The following is a 23,180-nucleotide window of genomic DNA, read 5'->3' on the forward strand; positions in this document are numbered from 1 at the left end:
AGTAGGTATTTTATCGATATAATTTTCAAATCAGAAAACTAAGATAAATAAACAATTTTTTGTCTTTTGTACATAAAAATCTACAAAAATCTGTAAGCTCAATGAGTTTTGAATATCTTACAAATCTATATCTAAATTGTTTCTAAACAATTATCACGTCATATTTCTTAGTAAAGTAGTGTCATATTTTCAAATTCAAAACAGTTTGTTTAATTCGACCGTCTGTGGTTTAAAAATATATTACAGGGATAAAAAAGAATAGAAAAAAAACTGTTTTCCTATCAAGAGAAAAAACTTACAACAATATGTCAAAACTTATATCAGAAATATTTTTGTAGTACAGTTAATCTTAAGGCTTTTGTTATTAAATTCACAACCCAATTAGTGAGTTTATAGTCCATAAGACTATCCTTATAATAACCTTATCAAATAGTTAAAATAATATCGGGAATGTCAATGTTGCTTATATCATTGTTTACAAAAAAATAGTCAGGGATACTTTAATTTTGGAGAACTTGTTCAACGAATTACATAATTACAAAGTAATTTGATTATTATTTAACAGCATCACTTTGCTGAAGTTCTTAATATTTCTTAAAATATTTTCACCATCGAACGTGACAACGGTTCGAGAGATGAAATTCCTTCACACACCCATTGTGACATTTCCTGATACACTGGTCACATTAGCAGCTACTTCCATCATTTCAACTCCTTCGAACTTCTCAATCATACTCTTTATAGAAACGAAGGAGCCAGCGAACAGAGCCAGGAGAGAGATGAAGGCAATGAAGATGTTCTTCCATAGGATCCAGTTGTAGGCCCCAAGTCCTCGGTCCCACTTGTGGACGGTGTCGATGACTGCTGGAGTGAGGAGGCCCAGGGTTGACAGGAAGATGGCACCACTGAGATTGATGAAGAGCTCCAGGTCTGGGAAGGCTGCTGCTAAGCAAACTGTTAAAAAAAATCGACTGTTACTAGTCCATTGCATGAAGTCTTCTTATTTAAAGTTGTTAGTCCAATACAGCTCGACCTTTATTTTTAGCATTTCTTTGTTACTACGAAAACAGAAACACATCATTTGTGAAAACATCTGCCTTTTATCTATCAAGGTGTATGAGATACAGCCTGATGGCAGACAAATGGACGAACAGTTAGGCGGACGGACAGTGAAGTCATAACCCCCAGTAAGGAACCCTAAGAAGCAGTTACAGTATCCTTATGCCCAAAATATGCAAACAGACATACCAAACGTAACTCAAACTAAGGCACTCTGCCTAAACATTATCCACATATTCGTAAATCTTGCAAATCCGAACGAGCGTGGTTTGTGAACTGAATAATAAAACGTTGTGAAAGCATCTATAGTATCGTATTTTTTTAACCCTAATCCCTTAGGATTATGTGTATTTACTCGATAAAACCCGATATGTACTGAGTGCAGAGTAGGGTTATATGTGTTATTCTTTTATTTTAAACTCGATTTTATTCTATGCATGGTCTACCAGGAAATATTGGTTTTGAGAAATATAATTAATGGAATGTACACAGTTACAGTAGGCGATATAACTAGGGTTACCAAATGAAGGTGTTTTCAGTTACCATTTATTCCTTTTATTTTATTGGCTAAGCTACAATTGGACAAGTTGATTGATCTCAGATTCTATTACGTTTGTCAATGTTATAGAGCGTAACTCCGTATTTCGAAACACAAGTTAGATGGTGGATCGCGGCTGTTATTTATACATCTTTGACTTGAGTTTCAGGTAGTCAGAAGCTAGAAAAAGACTGATATAACCAGCCTCTCTAAGCGGTATTTAACTAGGTTGAGGACATTAGGTGTACAGTCGCTCCTTGTAAACACTGGTAATTAGCAACATCTGGTTAAACTGGAAGACAAGGCCAACATAGTTGGGAAAAGCGATAGCTGAAGATGATTGGGTTTTATATGGTTGTTAAAGCGTCATTCATGTTTCCCTCAATGGTAATTTCCCTCAAGTCTCAAGTAAAAATAATTCCAAATCTTACCGGATCCCACAACTGCAGTAGTCCTGATAGCAATTTGGGAGACATTGTGGAATCTGACTGAGATCTTGTTGTGCAACTGTCTCCAGATCATCTCCATAGGAACGTAGAACTGCAGGCTGTATGTGAAGAGGATTGCTAATGCCATCAGGATCTTGGCACTTTGGGCCAAGCTGAAAACAAAAGCGAAATTACATAGAATCAATCAATGACACATAAATAAATATTAACATTGTTAATGATTAAAACTAAACTATAAAGTTTAAAAAACGACAATATTTTGTTTAATAAAACTAACAATTTGTTTAACACTCGTTAATTATCATAAAATGTTTAATACAACATTTTACTTTTGTTACTTTTCCAATTATGTAACGTGTTTCATACAGGATAATCCCGATTAGTAATTAAATTTAAAATGAACTAATGTTCCATTTTTTTATTCAATGTTAAACCAATGTCAATGTTTACTAATATGTAATACTCACACTTCGTCTTGAGGTAGATTCAATGTGACACTTCCTCTGACGTCATCACCATACTTCATGTATCCGAAGAACCCAACAAGTCCGTATAAAGAGATGACGATAGTCATAGCTACATTGAGGACTCCGGGACAACCGAGGAACTGCTGGGGCTTCGCCATCTCGTTCTCAACTGGCATCACGACACCGATACCTTCCATGGCGAAGATTACTGTACTGGTAAAGGAAAAGGAGTTGATGAGAACATTGCTTTCGAAGATTTAGGTAGTCATTTGGAATATATAAGTATATCATATATTGTTTTGGGATGTTGGAGTGATGAGCAAGATGGCTGGCAGGAGCTGGATGAGAGCAGCAGAAGATAGATCTCGATGGCGTGCAATTGGGGAAGTCTATGTCCACCAGTGGACGAATATGGGCTGATGATGATGATTGTTCTGGGACCGCATTCCAATAAAGTTAATATTTAATAAACTCTGCTTGGATAACATATGGGAGAAATTGAGAGAGGTATTCGATACAATATTATTGTTTATGCGTTACAAAATTAATATGCATTGCGATCGAAAAGCAATCAGCGTATTTCTATTTAATCTAATTAGCTTCGAAGTAAAAGGCTTCGAGGGCTTAACTAGGAAAGCTACGAAGTTAAGTCACACAGTCACAAACGTGCGTAGTTAAGTCAAATGGGTAAAAGTCGGAATTACAAATAAGGTCGTTAATTATTTTGAGATAATTATTGGATGAACAAAATTCATTTTCTGAAGCATCCAAAAGCCAGATGCACTTTGAAATCGTGGCATAATTACATAATTATTATAAAATTTTAAACAGGTATTTAAGATTAGTCAGCCAGCGTCTCTACTACATGCCTCCGACTATAAGAGTTTTGTAATAAATCGGCTACAAATACGATATCATTTCTAGCAGCAATTAGAAGAGTTTATTAACTCATGCGTGCTTACCTTATGAACAAAGGCCATTGAGTGACGCTAGCTACCACCACCCTTCCTTCAGGCTTTGGCAAATCGCTGAAGATGTAGTACATGGTGATCGCGAAGCATATCACCAGGAACACGTTAGCTATCGCTGAAAATGGTACCAGCCACTTCAGGTTCCTTATTTGGCAGATCAGCACTAAAGGTACCAGTGTCAATGCGCAGTACGCTTCCACTGACAACTTGTATTCGGGTACGTATTCGTCCAATACCTGGAAAAATAATAATTGTTTGACAATTATAAGTCTTATAATATTGCTAATATAATGTAATTTTAATAAGTTTGTACGCGTGGATCTATGGATGGCTTTTTCACGCAAAAACCACTGAACGGATTCAGGCAAGAGCTTAGTACACAGGTATTTTATAACCAGTTTTTGTTCGGATTTTAAGTTCCGGTGAAATAATTTGCTATTTGTAGCGGGCGAGCCCACGAGCAACATCTAGTACAGAATGAAACTTACTATATACTCAGGGTATTACCTAACTTGCCAGCTATGACGTAAGAATAGGGTGGCAAGACTGCAAAATGCCACGGGCCCTCGGCCAGAATGGGCTCTATGTCAGAGATTTTATACTTAGTGATTTATATTTAAAATATTATTCTACGAGTAAATCGTCGGTTATGAGAAGAACTGGCACATTCCAAGAATTTCTTCCAGGATTCATGTGATTTACAGTTAGTTCAAGAATTTCAAAAGGTGGTGTCTAAAATTTCGCTGTAACGCAGGCAGCGCTGTTGAAAAACGGTTAAATTGCGAGATTGTGTTTTCCGCAATAAAAATAAAAAATGTCATCTCTTCTAATAACAAACGGACAGTCATTAAACTTATGAATGTGCCGACACTTTTGTTTAATTATTTGTCGTTATAACGACAACAGAGATTAATCATTTACAAAAGTTTACATTGAGTATGGGACGGTAAAAATGATCAGTGGCAGTGGAAGTTTCTGGATGTCGCATTACTCTCACAAGCTAGGCAACCCCGCAGCGATCCTATAAATCCTGATAAAGTTGGGCGCCTTTAGAAGTTTTGAACGCAAAACAACAAAAAATGAAAACGTAGACACCAGATGTCAACGACGACTGGCTTTTTAATAGTTTTAAATTAAAGAACTTTAGAGAACCAAAAGGTTTTGAGATAAAAGTTTTGTAACTAACTTTTACCTTAAGGATTTCTTGCTAAAGAGTTAAGTATGTATATGTTTATAAAAATAAAATAAAGACTATAAACCTTGTAAACAAATTTCATGTCAACGCCTGACAAAATATTGCAAGCAAATTGTTTTTAGGCGTAGTGAGTAATTTGTAAGTACCATCAAAGGGCTAATATTATCATTGGATTTAGTTAAAAAGAAAAGAGGCTTTAAAACATATTATTGAAAATATAACCGGCAGTAAGACTATTTTTAAGAGACATTTCCAGGCTCAAAGAAACTGGCTAAAGAACTGTAACTACTTAGGTGTTGTCGACTAAACCTACAACTGAATTAACTTAAACCCGTTTAAATTAGTCACAGACTCACGTAGTTGTTTTGTATTTAGGATCTCAGTCAGGCAGTTCGACACTTGGTTTGTTCTAAAATTATCATTATTAACTTCACACAAACAAGAGCTTTGTTTTAATAACGTTATGGCATTAGACTTACGACTAAATAAAAACAGTAACATATTTTATTTATGAAGTGGATCGCTTTGAATTAGCTGTTAAATTTTAAGACCATGACGTTTTATCACAAATGGTTTTCATTTAATGTTATGTAACACTTGTGTATTAAAAGTTCCATAGTTAACACGCAATGGAAGCTTACCTCTTTGAAATTCTCAGCTATAAATACTACGTAGACGCAAAGTGCAGCTAGGTAGGTACAAGTCATCGCATAGTCCACAAAAGTCCTGAAATTAAAAAAGAAAAGTTATTAAGAGCCTTCGGAAGACAACTCAAGTATTTGGTACTTGACAATATTAGTCTTTAAGATACTAATACCATTTAAACGTATAGAAATAGTTGGAGTTTGTGCATCGGCAGAAATCAAGAGAGCAATACAAAAAGTAATTAAACAACCGAGTATTAATTTCTTTGAGAGAAAGGTGTTAATTAATTACTTTGTTTCCACCAACAAATATGAAATTAATTTTCAAACTTTAATACTCAATCTAAGTATGGCTGAATGGATTTTAGTAATTTTGATTTAAGATTTTAGAAATAAAATTTAATCAGTCTCAAAAGAAAGTAAAATTTAGTCAAACCTTTCAGTGATATTTTAATCTAACTTCCTTAATATCTCAAAATTCTAAATTGGATACTTAGAAACACTAAGCGTTAATTATAGATTTTAAGTACTCAACTTAAATGGAAAATGCCGTAAAGTTTTCGGACGAAAATTGATGTCAAATGTTTTATTTTCAATCTATGAAGTAAGTCCAAATAAAAAGCCAAAATAAAGTCGTAACAGGTAGTCAGAAGCTTGAAAAGTCTGACAACCAGTCTAACCAAGGGGTATCGTGTCGCCCAGGTAACTGGGTTGAGGAGGTCAGATAGGCAGTCGCTCCTTGTAAAACACTGGTATTTAGCTGAAACCGGTTAGACTGGTAGCCGATCCCAACATAGTTGGGAAAAAGCTAGGCCAATGATGATGAATGAAGTAAGTCCAAATAAAATTGTTGATTAGTAGAAGATTTTCGACTGCACGGATAGCCGAGTGGTTAAGGTCATCACGACACACAAACTGTGCGTGACGTTTCGCGGGTTCGATTCCCGCGTAGGACAAGCGTTTGCGTGATCCACCAATGCTTTTTCTGAGTATGGGTGCCTTTGTGCATATGAATTGTATGTTTGTGAAAACCCCCGCGCCAATACAAGGATTAAATTCCTCAGTGCGGGAGTCGTTTAAAAAAATCATTTTCGGGCCATATTTACATAAATACTAACCTATCCTGAAAATCTTCTACGGCGAGTTGTATCTCTATTATCTGTGATGTTCGCTCGAATGCTATCGGTCTGTTTGAGTCAAATTTGTTTTTTTGAACACCTAGTTATAAATTAAGTAACTCTATGCTAATTGTGACCTTATCGACATAAATTAAATCATAGTTTATTCAAATTAGGCTACTAACTATCACTTTTTGATCGTCAAAGTTTACATTAACAGCTGCCCTATTTGCCCACCTTCCACCACTTCCTAAGTACTCCAGTGCATATTGATCGTAGTCGTTTGCTAGAGGTCTTAGTGCCTCGTTTTCCCTGCGTACGTACCTTGCAAAGTTAGCCCACGGCCTTAATCTCTTGGGTCCATACTCAAAGGCCGCTCCGCACGTCTCCGCGAACCCCATCGATGGCTTCTTGGCATCCACACAGACCTCTTGAGATGTTTTGACCTGGAGAAGAAAAAATGGAGATTGTCATTGGTTTTAGTAATAGAGTTTGTTAGGTCCTTAAAGTGTTCTTGTCTTTTTTCATTTAGAAATTTTATATTGTCATATTTTTGGACTCACGTATCGTGTCGTTACGAACAATATGGTAAGATTCTAAGGATAGAATAAGAAGAAGGTTAAGTGGTGTTTCTATGGTATCTTACTGATCTTTTGACACAAAGGTTTAATAACAGATTCTCTCGATATTTTCTATTTAGATTAATATTTATAGTAAGAAAATAAATTATTTTTACATTTTATTTACGGCTATGGCAAATTTACTACCTATATATATACACTTAAAATAAAGCTTAAAAAAATGTTTATACCAAAATGAAGTACTTCCAGGAGCAATATCAGAAAATCAGACTTTAATCATTCAATCCACCTAATTTATCTCATAAAACTGGCTCCCTAGTCCCTTCTAAGATAAGACCTATTTCAGTCAATCCCAAGCGAAGTAATAAAATTTTCAATACACCGAGATTAGCATCGATGAATAAGTTAAAATGTTCGCAGTAAACTTAGCTACAAGTTTGATCCGTAAAATTGTTTTTATGAAGACAGGATCTTAGGTTTTACGAATCGTAAATTTTTGTATTTTCTTGCATCTGCGTCTTTATTATGGTGAAGTATTTATATTTTCTGTACTTATTGTTCTTTAATTAATTTTGTTTTGAATTGGCCACATTTGTTCCATTGCATAACTGGGTGAGTTGTTATTAACTTTCTGTCTTACAAATAGTCCTAATTTATAGTAGTTTCATCGTGCTTTTCAATTAAAATCTTCAAACCTTAGACAGGGCTCGAACCTGCGACTGGACCTGGCTTCAGGTCTTTTACCGACTAAGATGTCGAGATCACTGGCAAAGGATTTGAATTTGTTCATGCATCTAGTATCTTCAGTAAGTCTCTAAATAAAACTACACTAATTCTTTTAGTTATTTTCCTCAATTTATTACTTGTATTGAATGGGAAGATATATAGTAGGTAAAGGAGGTATATAGACGATAGTACAGAATTTAAAGTAATTAACGATAAAACCTCGATGCTTTCATGTCGACAATGTTTTATTTAATATTATTATAATTAAATAAAGAAACTATAAATCCGAAGACACGAATAGTATATAAGACAAGTAATCTTCACGATGAATAACAAATCAATAGTGCCGCCTTGACATTACTTAGCTTCCGCCTTTGTCATCATTCGATGCGGAGAGATCTTAAGATGCGATTAACAAAGAACTATTCTAGGATTTCCTATGTTTAATGAAGAAGACAATGGGAGATAAATAATTGACACCAGTACCTATTACACACATTTTTTTCTCCAAGTGAGACCTTGAAAGGTCTAATTTTGTGTTTATTTAAGACCAAGCAGAGTGGGATTTTTTACACACCAAAGTTGATCACCGTCAGCATAAAATATTTGATGTGGTTAACACCACACTTAAAGAATTTGGGCTTCCTTACCGAGTAGAAGAGTGATAAAGGTTACCACAACAAATGTGGACTTCGATTTAAGTGTAACAAGCGTTTGTATGTCTCGAACCCGTGCCCTGAATAAGTGTGTATTTGTACATGTAAATGTGTGTGAAATATTTATTAGCCGGAATCGTTTTTTTAAGTCAAACTATTTGGTTATAACAAGTTCCTATTTTTTCATACATGGAATGCGAAGTGTCGTTTGTTAAATATTGAACTACGTAAATAATCTATATTCTAAGAAATCAGAATGTTAAACAGGCATATTATTATATTAAAATCAAATTATTCATACGTGTTATAATTATTAGAACGACACCAAACCTTGGTTTAGTTCCGTGTTATTTGAAGCAAATATTAAATAGTACGAGAACAAACAGCAAATCGTGTTTGACGAATTGATAGATGGAAGAAGATAATAACAATTTGAGAAGTAATTCATGTTTAATTCTGTATTGTACACATTTCAGTAATGAGTTTTATTCCAGAAAAACAAACTAAAGTTTATTTTAATTCTTTGAATATAACTAATTAGGTACAGAGTAGTATAAAAAACTACAAATATTATAAACGCGAAATTATGTATGTATGGGTATAGACGAAGCTTGATACGCAGATAGTTTATAACCAGGATTTAACATATAGGATAATTTTTATCTCGATTTGTCGATTCCCAAAAAAAACTTTTCTCATAATTTTGTGCAAACTGGTCACAGTGAAAATCTTTAGTAGATAAGTCTTTTCTTCATCTCTCTTTGTCTTACCGTATTCAACTTGTTTCAATATTTTACGTCAACACCTATTCTCCCAAGATACCGTAATACGACAACAATTAAATTAGCACAACAATATATTTACAACCTCTACCGGTAGCTGTACCAAATCGGGTACAGCTAACAATGTATTGTGATCAATGAATCAGCTTCATCTGTGTTGAGAACCCTGACATTTAAGCCGTGAATGTCAATGACACATGACATTACAAACACAAGTCTTGTTGAGCTAGGCTATCTCAGAAAAATATTAAATTTAAGGCGCTATGTCAGTGCTGCAGGCTAGTTCACAACGCGGGAAAATATACCTATGTATGTGACTGTTTTAAGTTGTACTTTTATAATTATGCCAAGACATCTTTAATTAACGAAACCAAAACACCCGAGAGTCCAAATATTGGCCACTTTGCAGTGAGTTAGTGCTGTGATCAACGCTGAAACCTTCCTTATAAGAATGGAGGTATATACCCAGTGGACAGTGGACATATAATAGGTTGGAATTACTACATTATTTTTATACACTATTACTAGGGGTCTAGGTTAGTGTCCCTTAATGCAGTTTATTATAACAGCTCAATACTTGTTTTGCTGAATACCAAAGAGAGTTTTTATGATCCGAAAAAAAACTTAACTATCACCAAAGTGAACCCTAAATATAATTGTTATCCTATTTAATGTTATCATATTTAGTCTGGCTATATCAAACGGATGTGGATAAGCATACCTAGGCCCAATCAACAAAAGCAGGCAAAAACAACTGGCAACTTAGAAGCTAACACAATTTGTAATACCCAAGAAATAGAACTATACGCCAAGGTTAATTTGTTTCGAAATAGTCCCCTGACTATAAACGGAAATAAAAACGAAAAGTGTAATGCTATCCCTCGTGACTAAATTATGTAAACAGGAAAAAATACCGTCGTAAATATTTTCATTTAAGCGCCATTCTAAATGGTGACGTAATGTAAAAAAATGGCAGCCACGGGTTAAAAAGACTAACTAAAGTTCGTAACTTGGTAGAAGGCTGTTTTTCTGATAAATATCATAGACTGACTACAGCTTCACGCCATATAGTGCATCAGAGAACGTTATAGAAATACATTAGGAAGTCAGCATGTCAAGAGATCTTAACAGCACTTTTTCATAGTCCGTGTTAAGAAGAGGTGTACTACTGACATCAAAATAAAACATCAAACTGCTGAAGTAAAAAGAAAACAAATAAAAAAACATGTCCCGATCAATTTTAGCCAGAGCTGCCAACATCACGAGACGATTTGCGCTGAAGATACATGCTTACGCACTATATACAAGCATGGTTGCACTAAGTTCATAATACAAGTCAAACTTACGAGAACATAGACGCAATGTGTGCAGATGAATCCGACGACCAGCGTCCCAATTGCCCCAGCTGCTAAACCTGCATTCTTGAACGCTGCAGGCATAGCAAGGATACCAGATCCAAGGGATGACTTGAGAAGATGAACTAAAGAACCTATTGTCCTGAAAATGTACCAGTGGTATAAGGATTCCGTATTTACTATAAGCTATAGGCAGGACTTAAGTTGTCGGGAAAAGGAAATGCAGCTTGATGCTGTGTTGTGACTTGTGAGCTTACACAAAAAAAAATACGCCAACTTAAGGCTCATTTAGACGATGCGATATATACCATGCAAGTTGCAAAACACTGTGCAGCTGCGGAGCTCTGGTGTCTAACCGGGTATCCTGATGTATGAATATCAGCAATGTATTACAGCTTGCACGGGCCAGCATCGCCTAAATGGGCCCTTATTGTCTCCTAGGAAGCATGCTCTTTTAATCGTGAACCATTAAATTGACAATTTAGGGTCTTCTCAGTCCACAATTCCTTGACAAGTGGGTGTTAAAAGTGATATTTTCACTTTTATAGGTAAAGTTCGTTCATTCCGTTCCTTCATTCACCATCGCCTGAGTTATCATCACATCATTAATGTATCACAATGATCCTATGCACGGTGATAAACAAATAAATGTATAAGTAAATTATTCAATTCTTTCTATGGATGCTTTCATCAGAAACATTTAGGCATAAAGAATTAGTGTCTATAAAGTAGGCTCAATATGAAAGAAAGCTTTTAATACTTACGAATTAGGATGTTCCACTTTTCTGTGTTCAAACGGATTGTAAGCTTTTTCATTAATGACTTCTTTTGAGCCCAGACTTAGTGTTGATTGGAAGCCCGGGTTTGAAGCCAGATTAGCTCTGAAATGCCAAACAGATTTTACCGTTTTCAGTTTTATTAGGTCATTTGCTTTGTTCGCTGTCAATACTCCAATTATACAAAATTAATTTCAATTTTCTTGGCCACACTGTCTTTTAAATTAATAAATGATTCAATTTCATGCCGGAAACAAAAGAAAATAAGGCATAAATTTGCATTACCAAATCCGATATTAGAATATTATTAAACTCAACTCAAAAGCCTCTTGCCGTCATTGGATATAAACAGAAACGAAAATAACTTCATTTAACTTATTAGTTTAACCTTTTTTGTCACAATTTTCCTCCTTAAGTATTTTTTACGATGTTTTTCCGACCCAACTTTTCCCAAAACATTTTTCTGTGGCGAATTTAGAATTTTTGAAGGTGAGAATAACACAATGGATGTCCATAAGTCAATGAACATTCAGTGCTTTTTTTTTAAATAAATAATTTTAGTGAAATCGTAAATCGTAATTAAACTGAATATCAAATTTTGATAACGGTCATGATTAGTAGACTTAAAAGTTCTTAAAATAATAACTTACGTTGAATTAAAGTTCTCCAGCACAATGCTGCCTTTTTTCTCATCGTTGCCCATTTTGAGTATCTGCAAAAAAAAATCCTTTAGAAAACAATCAATTGGACTGTTCTTATAACTGGAAGTTTAGAAGAAAAATTTAAAGATCAATCAGTGGGTACAGTGTTATCTAAATTTCAATGAAGATAACTCCGGACTAGAAATAGGTATCTGGGCATAGGTAACATTGAGAAACTCTTCGTCAAATACGGCAGACAACGTTCAAAGGATATTAAGTTCTTTTTTGTAGGTTAGAATTAACACGATCAATTGGACACTAATTAATAAGAGCCTTAAAGCGTTTCACACGCCGCCTGATAAGTAGGATACCTGTTTTGAATTTGTGGATCTCATAAATTTTAATATTTTTGTCTTACACAGGGATTGAACCTAAGAACTCAGCTACTTATGCAGTTAAAATGGTTCTAAGCATAATGACGTGTCCGTGGTGTGACCATCAGTTTAAAAATAAAACGGGCAAGTGCACAAGCCAATCATAAGCTTTTCTACCGCATCGGAGCGCTAAAAATTGTATTGCCGGATAGAATTTTACTATCCGGTTATAAAACTGTGCTTGAAATGCAACGCCCTTTCCCTCAAAGCCATATTATGAGCCGAAGCCGATCATTTCACTTACGTCACGAACATTTCGTCAACGTCCGTAAGATAACAATCGTTGATAATCGCACGTCGTACTTGACGCGAACATAATCGGTGTCAAGCGGACCAAAGTGGGGCGCGGTGGAACACAGATATAAAGTTACTGGATGCGGTCGTAGTTCTGTTTTCTCTAGTATGGTGGTTGCCTCACCATGTGTCTCATCTAGTTTAATTGGTGATTTAATATTAGTAGTTGGATCTTTTGTGGCTATTGTAAAATCTCATGATTGGCAGTGTGGACGTGGTTGTCATTATGTACAAAAAAAAAACAACAATGAAGAATCACAGGGTCCGGTTCGTTGGCATGTGTCAAAATAAGCATAGCAAAGTTTATTTAGACAAATAACATGCTCAAATATTTGTAAGGTAACTAGACATGACTCATAGACAAATGAGTTTTGACCATGAAATATCACAGATTAAATCGTCGGTCAAACGGTGCTGTCATTAAATGATTCACCGAAGTCTTTCAGTTATGATTCATAAAATAAATGATGAAGTATAGTTTGTTCTGTGCATCTGTGAATAGATTGAAAAGGTTTATGAATTCGCCAAAAAATGTTGTTTGTCATACGTTACTTTTGGGAATTATATAGTAGTAGCTTATGGATAAAGTAACTAATTAAAGGAAGAAAGAGACATTTTAACGGAAGAAAAAACAAACTTTTTTTTTTACATAAACTCCCCCGCTCTGGTTTAAGACTTACTATACAGAAAACACCCACCGATAATTCTATAATATAAAAAAAAAAATACATTTATTTCAGGCAATCATAACCCATATTGCTCCATTGTTTTTGTTGCTGTACATATTATTTAAATTGACACTAATACTAATGAAAGCAAACTCTTCCAGTCTTAGATAAACTTTGTGGAATGCCGAGGAAGGTATGATAAACGAGTTCAACTTTTTTCGGCTAAGCATTTGGAAACGAGCTACCATTATGCTTTTTAACAAAAACCGGACACTCGGTAATTGGGAATCGGAATTCCGAACGATGGAAATTAAAATTATGAATTTTAACTACGCCGGCTTTTTCTTCGGTATTTGTATGCGCAAGACATGGTTGCGTGGTTTGTTTTGATTCACAGATATGATATCAGAAATTAATAAATCATTTAGGATGTTACATACAATTTAAGGACAATATGTATCGATGATAAATCTTTGATCGTTTGAATGTAGTTCTTGTGACTGCCGTTCTGTAATAATAATCTTGAGAACAATCAATATTTTTTTAATGTAAATAATTATTAATTTTATTTCATGTTGATCGAAAATTTAATCGGTTAACAGAATAAATAGGATCAATATTGAATAAATATTTGTTCAATGTTATTTTTCATCTTGACCTTTTTTTAATTTAGGTTTCATTTGTAAGTTAATTAAATGTTGAGATTAACGCCTTTTCAAATATGGATCAAATTTAACTAATTATTATAAGCACAAAAAATAAAATTGAATGATAATGATATGATATCTAAATATTGTAATTAAAATTAAACACACTGACAATAAAACGGTTTCTACCATTGATAACATGTTATCAACTATTAAAATACCTTTACAATTTATTTAACTGTGTCCTCTATTATCCTGCGTTTTATAATATATGGTTGTGCAAACAATTCTCTTGGCACAATTGCATAGATACAGAATTAACATGTCATTACTCGTTGACCCTGGGACGCACCTTAACAACCTTACAACATTAGAACTTGTGGCATGAGAAACAGATTTAATTTACCTAAATGTATATGCTAAAAAAAACATAAAACATTTATAGGTAAATTCGGTTTAGATCGGTGTTGGATTTCAAAATGAGGATTCAAAAAATAGTTTGGTTGATAGCGTTCTATAGTTTGTTAGTCGATATATTGTTAGCCTTGTTTCATAATGAAGTGATAACACAGGTAGTTATAATATTATGCATACATCTCTACTATCTACTTGAAAATAATTTGTAATTTCGGTGACATAAATATAATGTCATGTATATTGGTTCGGAGCGGGAATGTCCGAAAGGCTTACCGCGCGCATAGTTTTACAAAGGACAAGAAAGAACATGGGTGAGTTTTAGTCTGTAAATGTCTGACACCTTTCTCCGATCAACCCAAAGCGGCAGAAATTTTTTGACTGCCATCCGAAAACAAAAGGTCCTTGGGTTTAGTACGAAGTAGCTTAAGACTATCTACCTAGAAGACATCTGTGATTAGCAGAAGGACGAAAATACTTTTTTACTACTACTAAACTACTTTTATTGTTACGTATGACCAGACAATACAAAATAAGTATTCTGTTAGCATACTCCAGAAGGTTATAATTCATCGTGCAAAGGTCACAGGCAGCCCGCATGTCAAGGCAGATGGCCGCAAACCTGTCAGTGTTGCAACACTCGTAAGTTACGAAGGGAATGTGCTACCGTCATTAAAAAGCCAAATTAAAATTGATTCAACAATGTTTTGTTTGAGGTTGATATAGGAATTGAGGTAATCGTTTTAATGTTTTCTGGATTCAATTTCGGTAACCTGTTGCGAGCAAAAACACTTTTGCCGATTTAAATAATGGAAATGCTCAAAAGAGGAAAGTTTAAAAACAGTTTCTGATGTTAATTGTTTGGCCATGTTAATTAATTATTCTTTAATGTTTTATTAGCTATTACGTGAGAATATTATAGTAACAGTTGTAGCATTTTCAAGTATTCATTTGAATGCTTTCGGAAATATTTGGTTGAATCTATAGATGTAAGTGACTAATGCTGGACAGCAGTTATTTCTAAAAGTGTATCTACAGGCATAGTAGGAAGTCAGCGCTGAACCTAATAATACATAATACACACTTTTAAGGTTGGTATAGCTATATTTTTTTTTGTTATAACTAAGGAACTTAACCTTGCCTCGCACCTATCCTATCACAAGCATTCAAGTCACAAGCATAACGACACCCAGACTCAGGACGAGCATTTGTGGATCTCACTTGGTCAAACTTGGAGAGCCATTGTATGACAAATAGCAGTTTATACAAAACAAATAAAGAGACAAACATACAAACAAGTAAACTCACCGATGCTTAACAAATTCAAACCGGTCACGGTCATTAATTTAAAGACATTTTCAAATGTCATTATGATGATTAGCTACCGGTTATTTCATTGATGTTTATCCGCTGTTTTATTTGGGGTTCCGTACCCAAAAGGGTAAATACGTGAACGCTATTACTAAAAGTCCATTGTCTGTCTGTCCGTCAGTCTGTCACTTATATATACTATCTTATGAATGTGATAACTGGACTGTTTATTTTTCACGGATAATATTTTTCTATTGCTTCTATAAAAAATACAAAAATGAAAGATTCATGAAAAGGTTTTTGATCGCAAAAAAATTGACTGCTTGTTTTTCTTTAGCCTATTTAAGGCTACCAACTCAAAATGTTGTTATAGCCGTAGAAGAAAGATATACCTACTTAAAGTTATGATAATTTACTTGTTATGGATAAAAAGGTCTGGAAGAATATAGGGGTACGCTTTTGCCCAACCGTCGGGTCAGGCACAGGCTATAAAAAAATGTTGTCGAAGAGACACGTTGCTCTATGCTATTTAGTGTAGTAGTTATGCTGTCACGCTTCCATAACTGAATTAATATTATTACTTTAAGAGGTGATAGGTCATAGGCAGTTATTTTTACTGGTGTTTTAAAGTTTTAGTTCAGTTAATCAATGTCTCAATAAGGTTTGCTTTTTGTCTATTTATCTAGAAGGTTTTGAAACAAAACGGTATGGTTCTTGACGCGTGTCCGGTCACCTAAATTGCTTTTAATGTTATTGTTTTATTGATGACTAAGACAATGTTATCTTTATTAAGATTTATTAGGATTAGTCTCTTCTAAATGCGGTTCCTATGTAACTGATGATTTATGGTTTGGATACCTTGTCATATTTATAAACATACCTACTACTTTTTGCTCGTAGCTTCGCGCACCGAAATATAATTTAGTCATTATATTAATCCAAGGCATCAACTACGTCTGTACCAAATATCATCGAAATCGGTCAAGAGGTGTGCGCGCGAAGAGGAAACAATCATACACATACAAAATAATACTTCCACATTTTTTTATATTAGTTTGATTTTATTAAATAGATGCAACACAAACTGGTTATATTTAAAAAAAACTGATTTTGGTAAAAAAAACCGTAAAAGCCTTTGTCAAAAATAAATCTAAAGATTAACTTTTTTACGCTACGCTATAATAGCTTGAGATGGATAACTATCATTATAAAACACTATTTCCTTCCGAATTAGTATCAAGTTAATAGTGTATTGAATTATTTGATTTGGTCATGTCATTGATGTTTTATTACTCATAAATTGAATGTAAAATAAGTAGTCATAGACTAAGTTTGACATAGGTCAAATGTTGTTGGTTTTGAAGTATTTTATTTGTGAAAAAAGGAATCTCTTATTTTGATTTCTTTGTTATTAACAGTGTTGTGCTGTTCCTCTTTCTATAATATAGGGACGTCTCGTCTTTTATTTGTAAGAATTTCACTAAGTCCTTGTATAAGGTCAAACCTCTGCGGAAAGGCTTTATTTCTCGCTCCTCTCTCTCTTTGTCTTTCCCTGTGTGTTGGAAAATATCGCAACTTGTTGCGAGCATTCGATTTAATTACCTTAATTTCACGGACATCGACAACTCGTTTATTTAATAGCAATATCAGTCAGACCTACTTGAAAAGTGCATTAATATTCAGCGCGGGTTGCGTGTGAACACACCAAAATACGTTTCTTTAATAACTTAATTAGTATAATTATGTCGATAATTGTTATTGCGTCGAAAATAGATGGATTAGCCGATAAGTTAAATGAAAGCCAGTAAAAATCAATATATTTTATACGGAAACCATACACAGATTACAGAAATAAATTTTCCGAACAAAGTTCAAATACCAAAAAAGAAATTTGAGTTATTTTAATCAAATTTAATCATCTGACAGCAGGGTAAATATGTTTTCAAAATTCATCTATAATATATTCATTCATTGCTATACGCAGAAAGGTTATTTTATTTACACCTTATTTACTTGTAATACATAATAATATACTAGCTGTTGTCAGCGACTTCGTCCGCGTGATTACAAGGAATAGCGACTATAACTTGAGATTTAAACTATCCTATCTCTCAAGTTGGATCGAACTGCACATGGTGTGCGAATTTTAGTATAATCGGTTAAGTGGTTTAGGAGTCCATTGAGGACAAACATTGTGACACGAGATTTATATATATTAAGATAGGTATGTTCATTGTTTAAAGGAGTATGAATACATTCGTAATTACGAGGAACATGTGTCAATAGCTGAAAGAGATCCGTAATCTGGATGAATGGATGCGAAATTAACTTAATGAAATGAATTAGGGACCGCAACGCCAAATGCTGAGCTGAGAAAATAGATATAATGTTAATTAAATTGAAGAGACATCGTACGTAATGTCTGTAGTTTATATGAGTGTGGTATATCGGGTGAATGACACAGAACCTTATCACTACGTCTATATCAGCAAGAATTGCCCTCTACTGGGCACTGCAAGCTCACTCCCGCAACTGGTTTACTGCTTTTTTTATTTTGATTCGAAATCGTAGCGTAGTTCCAACTCGTGCCACTGTACGAATTGGCGCTAGTGTCGGTTTCGGGAGTACCGACTCGATCTCAATTCAAGCGAAACAGATCTCTTTATTGCTCTTGACTTTCCTTTTTGCATCCCGTATTCATATATGTCTAGTAAACTGGTTCTTATAGTGATAGCTGGGCCCGCTCTAAACCAGCCACGGTTTAGAGCGGGCCTGCGGACGGTGAGTAATGGGAAGCTGGACTAGCTGGTAGCTAACCCGCTAAGCCCGCCCAGGAACAACGGGTAAACACCATGTATCTATATTGTATGTGTGCCAAACCACGTGTTTTGCGGAACAGGTGTCCTCACAAATGTAGGAAGATTATTCGGTTTCCATGGTCATGTAAGTCAATTTCTTTAAGAATATTTGTTTTACATTTAGTTTCATATTATTAAAGACATAAATTTACCTTTTCGATACGTTAAAAACAGGTAAAATTGTTATTTTAAATCATCTGTGGTTTGCATCATTTGCATGCAATAAAGTCAATAGCCGTCCATGCTTGCTTACAAATAAGAATAGAATAATCTTACAAAGGATTGATTGCAATGATTATAAGCAGCTATAAACACATGCATTATCTATGAGATTGCTATCATCAGACCTTGATTAAACGGCAATAAATAACTTTTATTAATAAGTAATACTTATTTACGCCATTCATAAGTGTAATATTACCGAGAATTCTATGCGGAATCATTATTAATATAACTTGACATTAATAGTCTTATGCTCATTTTATGTTCAATAATACAACGCTGGTAAACAATTTTAACGGGGATTCACACTTGAAAAATATCTAATAAGTACTCTTTTACGATCACAAGTTAGCATACAAAAATATTCAATGGAATTATCAAAATAGATACTATTAATATTTCGAAATTAAGCGATAACCCTGAGTCAATATTATAAGACAATTCATTAAGATTACGAAAATCAAATTACACTAATAATCGGAATATCGGATAATAGATGAAACAAAGATAAAAACCGTCATCTGTCAAGTCTTAATAAGGTGTGATTGGTTGTTAATCTTGTGATTAACCAACATAAGCTTATATCTTACATCCTCGTAATTGCTTGTACAATAACTTATACACGTACAAGTCAAATTATCATTTGTAATTTGTATCACTACACAGAATAATTTGATTTGACAATAGATTAAATTGCCCAGCCATCCAGAAATTGGGGTGAAATTCAAATAGGCTAATCCATTTTAGCATGCATACAGGCAAGTATGTATGCTTAAATGAAGTGGAATGTTTTGGCCTATTGGGAGAGGCCTGTTCCCAGCATTGGACATTGATAGGCTGAATTGACTGATTGACAGCTCATTAAGTTCAGAAAAGCGGAAAACCGCTCTATATGTGACAAAAATAGTAACAATCTCTCTTGTATTGTAATATTTACCGCGATTCAACAATAATTTAAATTAAAATCTTCATTTGTAAAATGTTTATGTTTATTCATTCCCAGTTGTATGAATGGACCCACAATTACACGAGTTTCATGTACGCTCGTAAACACAAATGTATTCGCAACGATTTTATCTGTGCGCGCGTAGGGTTGTCAACAGTTATGTAGGTGTAAAATTTTACGTGTTTTTTTTTACGTAATATTTTTATTTGTTTGTTTGTAGCGATAAAGTATTCTGTTATTTTATATTATACTGATGTTAAACATTTCGAAACTTTTGCTTGAAAATGTACCTTTTCGATTTTTGTAGTGCAATTAAACAACAAGTTTTTTTAACATTAATAACTATTTGGTTCATGAAGTCGGGTCTCTCATTGGCACTCATTCCTAATATGGGATTATATTAGATTGTAACTGGTTACGTCTGCATATTTTTTATCTGTATCGTTGGCAGCCCTAGTAAAAATACAATCCCATGCCATTGTCTGCTCACTTGTACGATTTGTTACGGTAAATGTGGTTTTCGTCCTTACAGATTCTGAAACGAATCTTATCAGTAGTATCTGAACGCTATAAATATTTGTATTTATTTTTAAACATTCGTTGTTTTTAATTTCTCAGTAATCTTAAAAGTATTATCAATTTTTTTCTTTAATAGTAAAATGAATTTAACTGAAAAATTGTTACAATATTTTTCTTTGAGGAAAAATTTACGTTTATTGGGCTATCCTAGGCGCTGTGCATTAAATTCTTAAGTTTTTAAAGTAGTAGAACCTTCTTTGTATCATTAGTTCGTTTTAATTTAAAAAAAGGTATGCTTTTCTAATAAAATAATCGTATTTGATTACTCTTGCGTACGAATAATAAAAAAAACGGAGAATCAGCATTTCTATAAAGTACGCACTTTTAAAAGAATTTTAGTCTACGTTGCAAATATAATTATTGGCGTAACCATCGTTTGACGTCACTCATTCATATAAAGCTAAACGACGCAAAACCCAAAGCAATGCGGTAGACAGAATCGTTGGAATTGTAGCAAATAAACATTATAACGAGTTTCCTAATAAGGCCATTATACTGAATTAAAGTGCTAGCGATAGGAAATCTCTTGAGTTTCAGCAGTCATTGCAAAGTGCGAATTTAGTTATGAACCACTAGCTGTTGCCCGCTTGCCCGGCCGCTACAGATTGAAAATAATCCCACGGGAAAAATACGGGGTAAAAATCTTATGTGTTAGGTTATAATCTATCTATGTACCAAGTTTCGTCTAAAGCAGTTCACTGGTTTTTGCGTGAAAAAGGAACAAACATCCATACATACAAACTTTCGCGTTAATAATATAAAGTAGGACTTTTAAATGACCTCCGTGGTCGAGTGGCTTACGCACCGGTTTCAAGGTGTCGCTAGCTCTGAGGTCCCAGGTTCGATACCCGGTCGGATCAATGTAAAAATTCACATTTCTATATTGTCTCGGGTCTGGGTGTTGTGCCTTCGTTGTATCGGAATTCCATAACACAAGTGCTTTAGCAACTTACTTTGTGTGACATCACAATTTTTTAAACTGACTATACATTTATGACTGCGACTACCGGGCCTTATCACACTGCCTAAGCAAGCCTCATGCTGTGCTGCCAGTACTTGCCAACAGCTTTAATTGCAAGCGAAGCCACACGCCCAACTATGTATGTCATAAGCAACAGTGTAATAGTGTCATCGTAATTAAGCTGCAAACTGCAACGATCACACTTTCTGTTATTAAATACCAGTTTTTCCATAACTTTCCACTACCCACTTTCTTGTAATTAACGTTTTATATGTTACACGTTAATTGCATTTTAAACCTCTTGAAAATATGCTTTTATGGTAACTATAAACTTTTTGATGGTTGCAAGCTTTTGTTTTTTTTGTTTTAAAGGTCATTCGCCTTTGGTAAAATAAATTTATAGTTTTTTTATTTATTCTTTATTTCAAACTTACTTTCGTGCAAATTTTTCGTCATATAGACTGTACGAGTGTACAGTTCCATGGCTGGGCAGTGATAGTCAAACCTATGATTTTTCGTTAAATACAACATTTCTTAGAAAAAATTGGGAAGGCTGTTTTCCATAGGTAAGCAAAAACATTATTTGCACTACTCTAAACTACTCATTAGAACTTTAACAATGAAAAATTTTGCCATCATCCTTCGGGTCGTCTTAGTATTACGCTTGAAACATAAAAGCGACCTTTGACCCCAAGAATGAACTGCAAAAATCACGATACAAAATAATTATATTTCGGTAACTTAACTTCCTTATTGCGAGCAGCAAATATTCAGCACAAAGGAAAAGGTTTTTGACTTCATAATACGAGAGGTCATTATCTCCGTATCTATTGTTTTGTGATGTCTTTATTAAATGTATTTTATTGAAAGAGAGCTGTTTGACGTAGTAAATAATTGAAATTAAAGACGTAGTATTTATATCTCACTATATTTTTTATTTTTCCGATTTTATATGGATATTTTTATATTATATTCAGATTCGTGACTATAATAATATAAAAAGTATCAAAACTACAAAAAATACTTATTATCTTCTAATATTTAACATTCCCGTGTCACGATGTTAGTTACCGTACTCCTCCGAAACGGGTCGACCTATTTTTATGAAATTTTGTATGAATGTTGGGTAGGCCTGAGAATAGAACAACATCTATTTTTAATACCCATAAGTGATAAGGGTTGCTCACACTACAAAAAACAATTTTTTTTAACGAAATTGTTTTTTTTTTATAATGTGGCATTAAAAATACATACAACTAGAAAAAAATATTCGGGAAAACAACGTTTGCTGGGTCAGTTAGTTTATTATAAGATATTATACTTTACAAAAACCAAAACAATCGTGTAAACAATTCCTTGTGAGTTTATACAAATGACAGCGGTCAAGGTTAACGACCCAATTGGCGGAGTGCCTGCTTGGCTTAGTTATAAGATCGATCTTCACCAACAATTTATGTGTGGTGTGTGTGCTACATAGATTGGTTTGAATGGCCTATTTGTGCGTACAAGATTTACGTTTAATGGTACCTATGTTTAGGGTTTATGATATGCTGTATGAAGGATTGCAACGCATTGCCATACACCGACACAAAAACGCGGATGACGTAGCACGGCGGTTCAGGTTTAGTCGGTGGGTGTCCACGAGGATTCCCCCGCCTTACCAAATAAAAAAGGGTATATGATATGCAGTTGTAACACCATAGCCTGTATGATGGCTATTCTGTCTATTATTCTTTCTCTATCACAGTTTTTATAACGCTTTTGATACGAAGTCTACAAAGCTTTTTCTGTAAAATTATAATGTTTTAGCGTAAAATTGATATTATATGTCTATACAAGACATGGAATTCTAGTGTGGTATTCAGGGCTTAATGTACGATTGTAAAAT

The 23,180-nt window shown here is 34.2% G+C and overlaps 1 protein-coding gene across 1 annotated transcript in view; it reads right to left on the bottom strand.

The window, feature by feature from the left end:
- Positions 1–293: 293 nt before the first annotated feature.
- LOC113506875 (proton-coupled amino acid transporter-like protein pathetic) overlaps positions 294–23,180 on the bottom strand; it is a 35,756-nt gene continuing 12,869 nt past the window's right edge. The window contains exons 2-10 of the mRNA XM_026889713.1: positions 11,968–12,029; positions 11,306–11,422; positions 10,533–10,683; positions 6,766–6,887; positions 5,321–5,405; positions 3,476–3,720; positions 2,514–2,726; positions 2,029–2,198; positions 294–954 (exon numbers count right to left, since the gene is read on the bottom strand). Coding sequence (XP_026745514.1) covers positions 647–954; positions 2,029–2,198; positions 2,514–2,726; positions 3,476–3,720; positions 5,321–5,405; positions 6,766–6,887; positions 10,533–10,683; positions 11,306–11,422; positions 11,968–12,020 — 1,464 coding nt within the window. The 5' untranslated portion in view covers positions 12,021–12,029 and the 3' untranslated portion in view covers positions 294–646. The remainder of the gene's footprint in view (positions 955–2,028; positions 2,199–2,513; positions 2,727–3,475; positions 3,721–5,320; positions 5,406–6,765; positions 6,888–10,532; positions 10,684–11,305; positions 11,423–11,967; positions 12,030–23,180) is intronic.

This window comes from Trichoplusia ni, chromosome 2 (assembly GCF_003590095.1).
Source record: "Trichoplusia ni isolate ovarian cell line Hi5 chromosome 2, tn1, whole genome shotgun sequence".
Classification (NCBI taxonomy): Eukaryota; Metazoa; Arthropoda; class Insecta; order Lepidoptera; family Noctuidae; genus Trichoplusia; species Trichoplusia ni.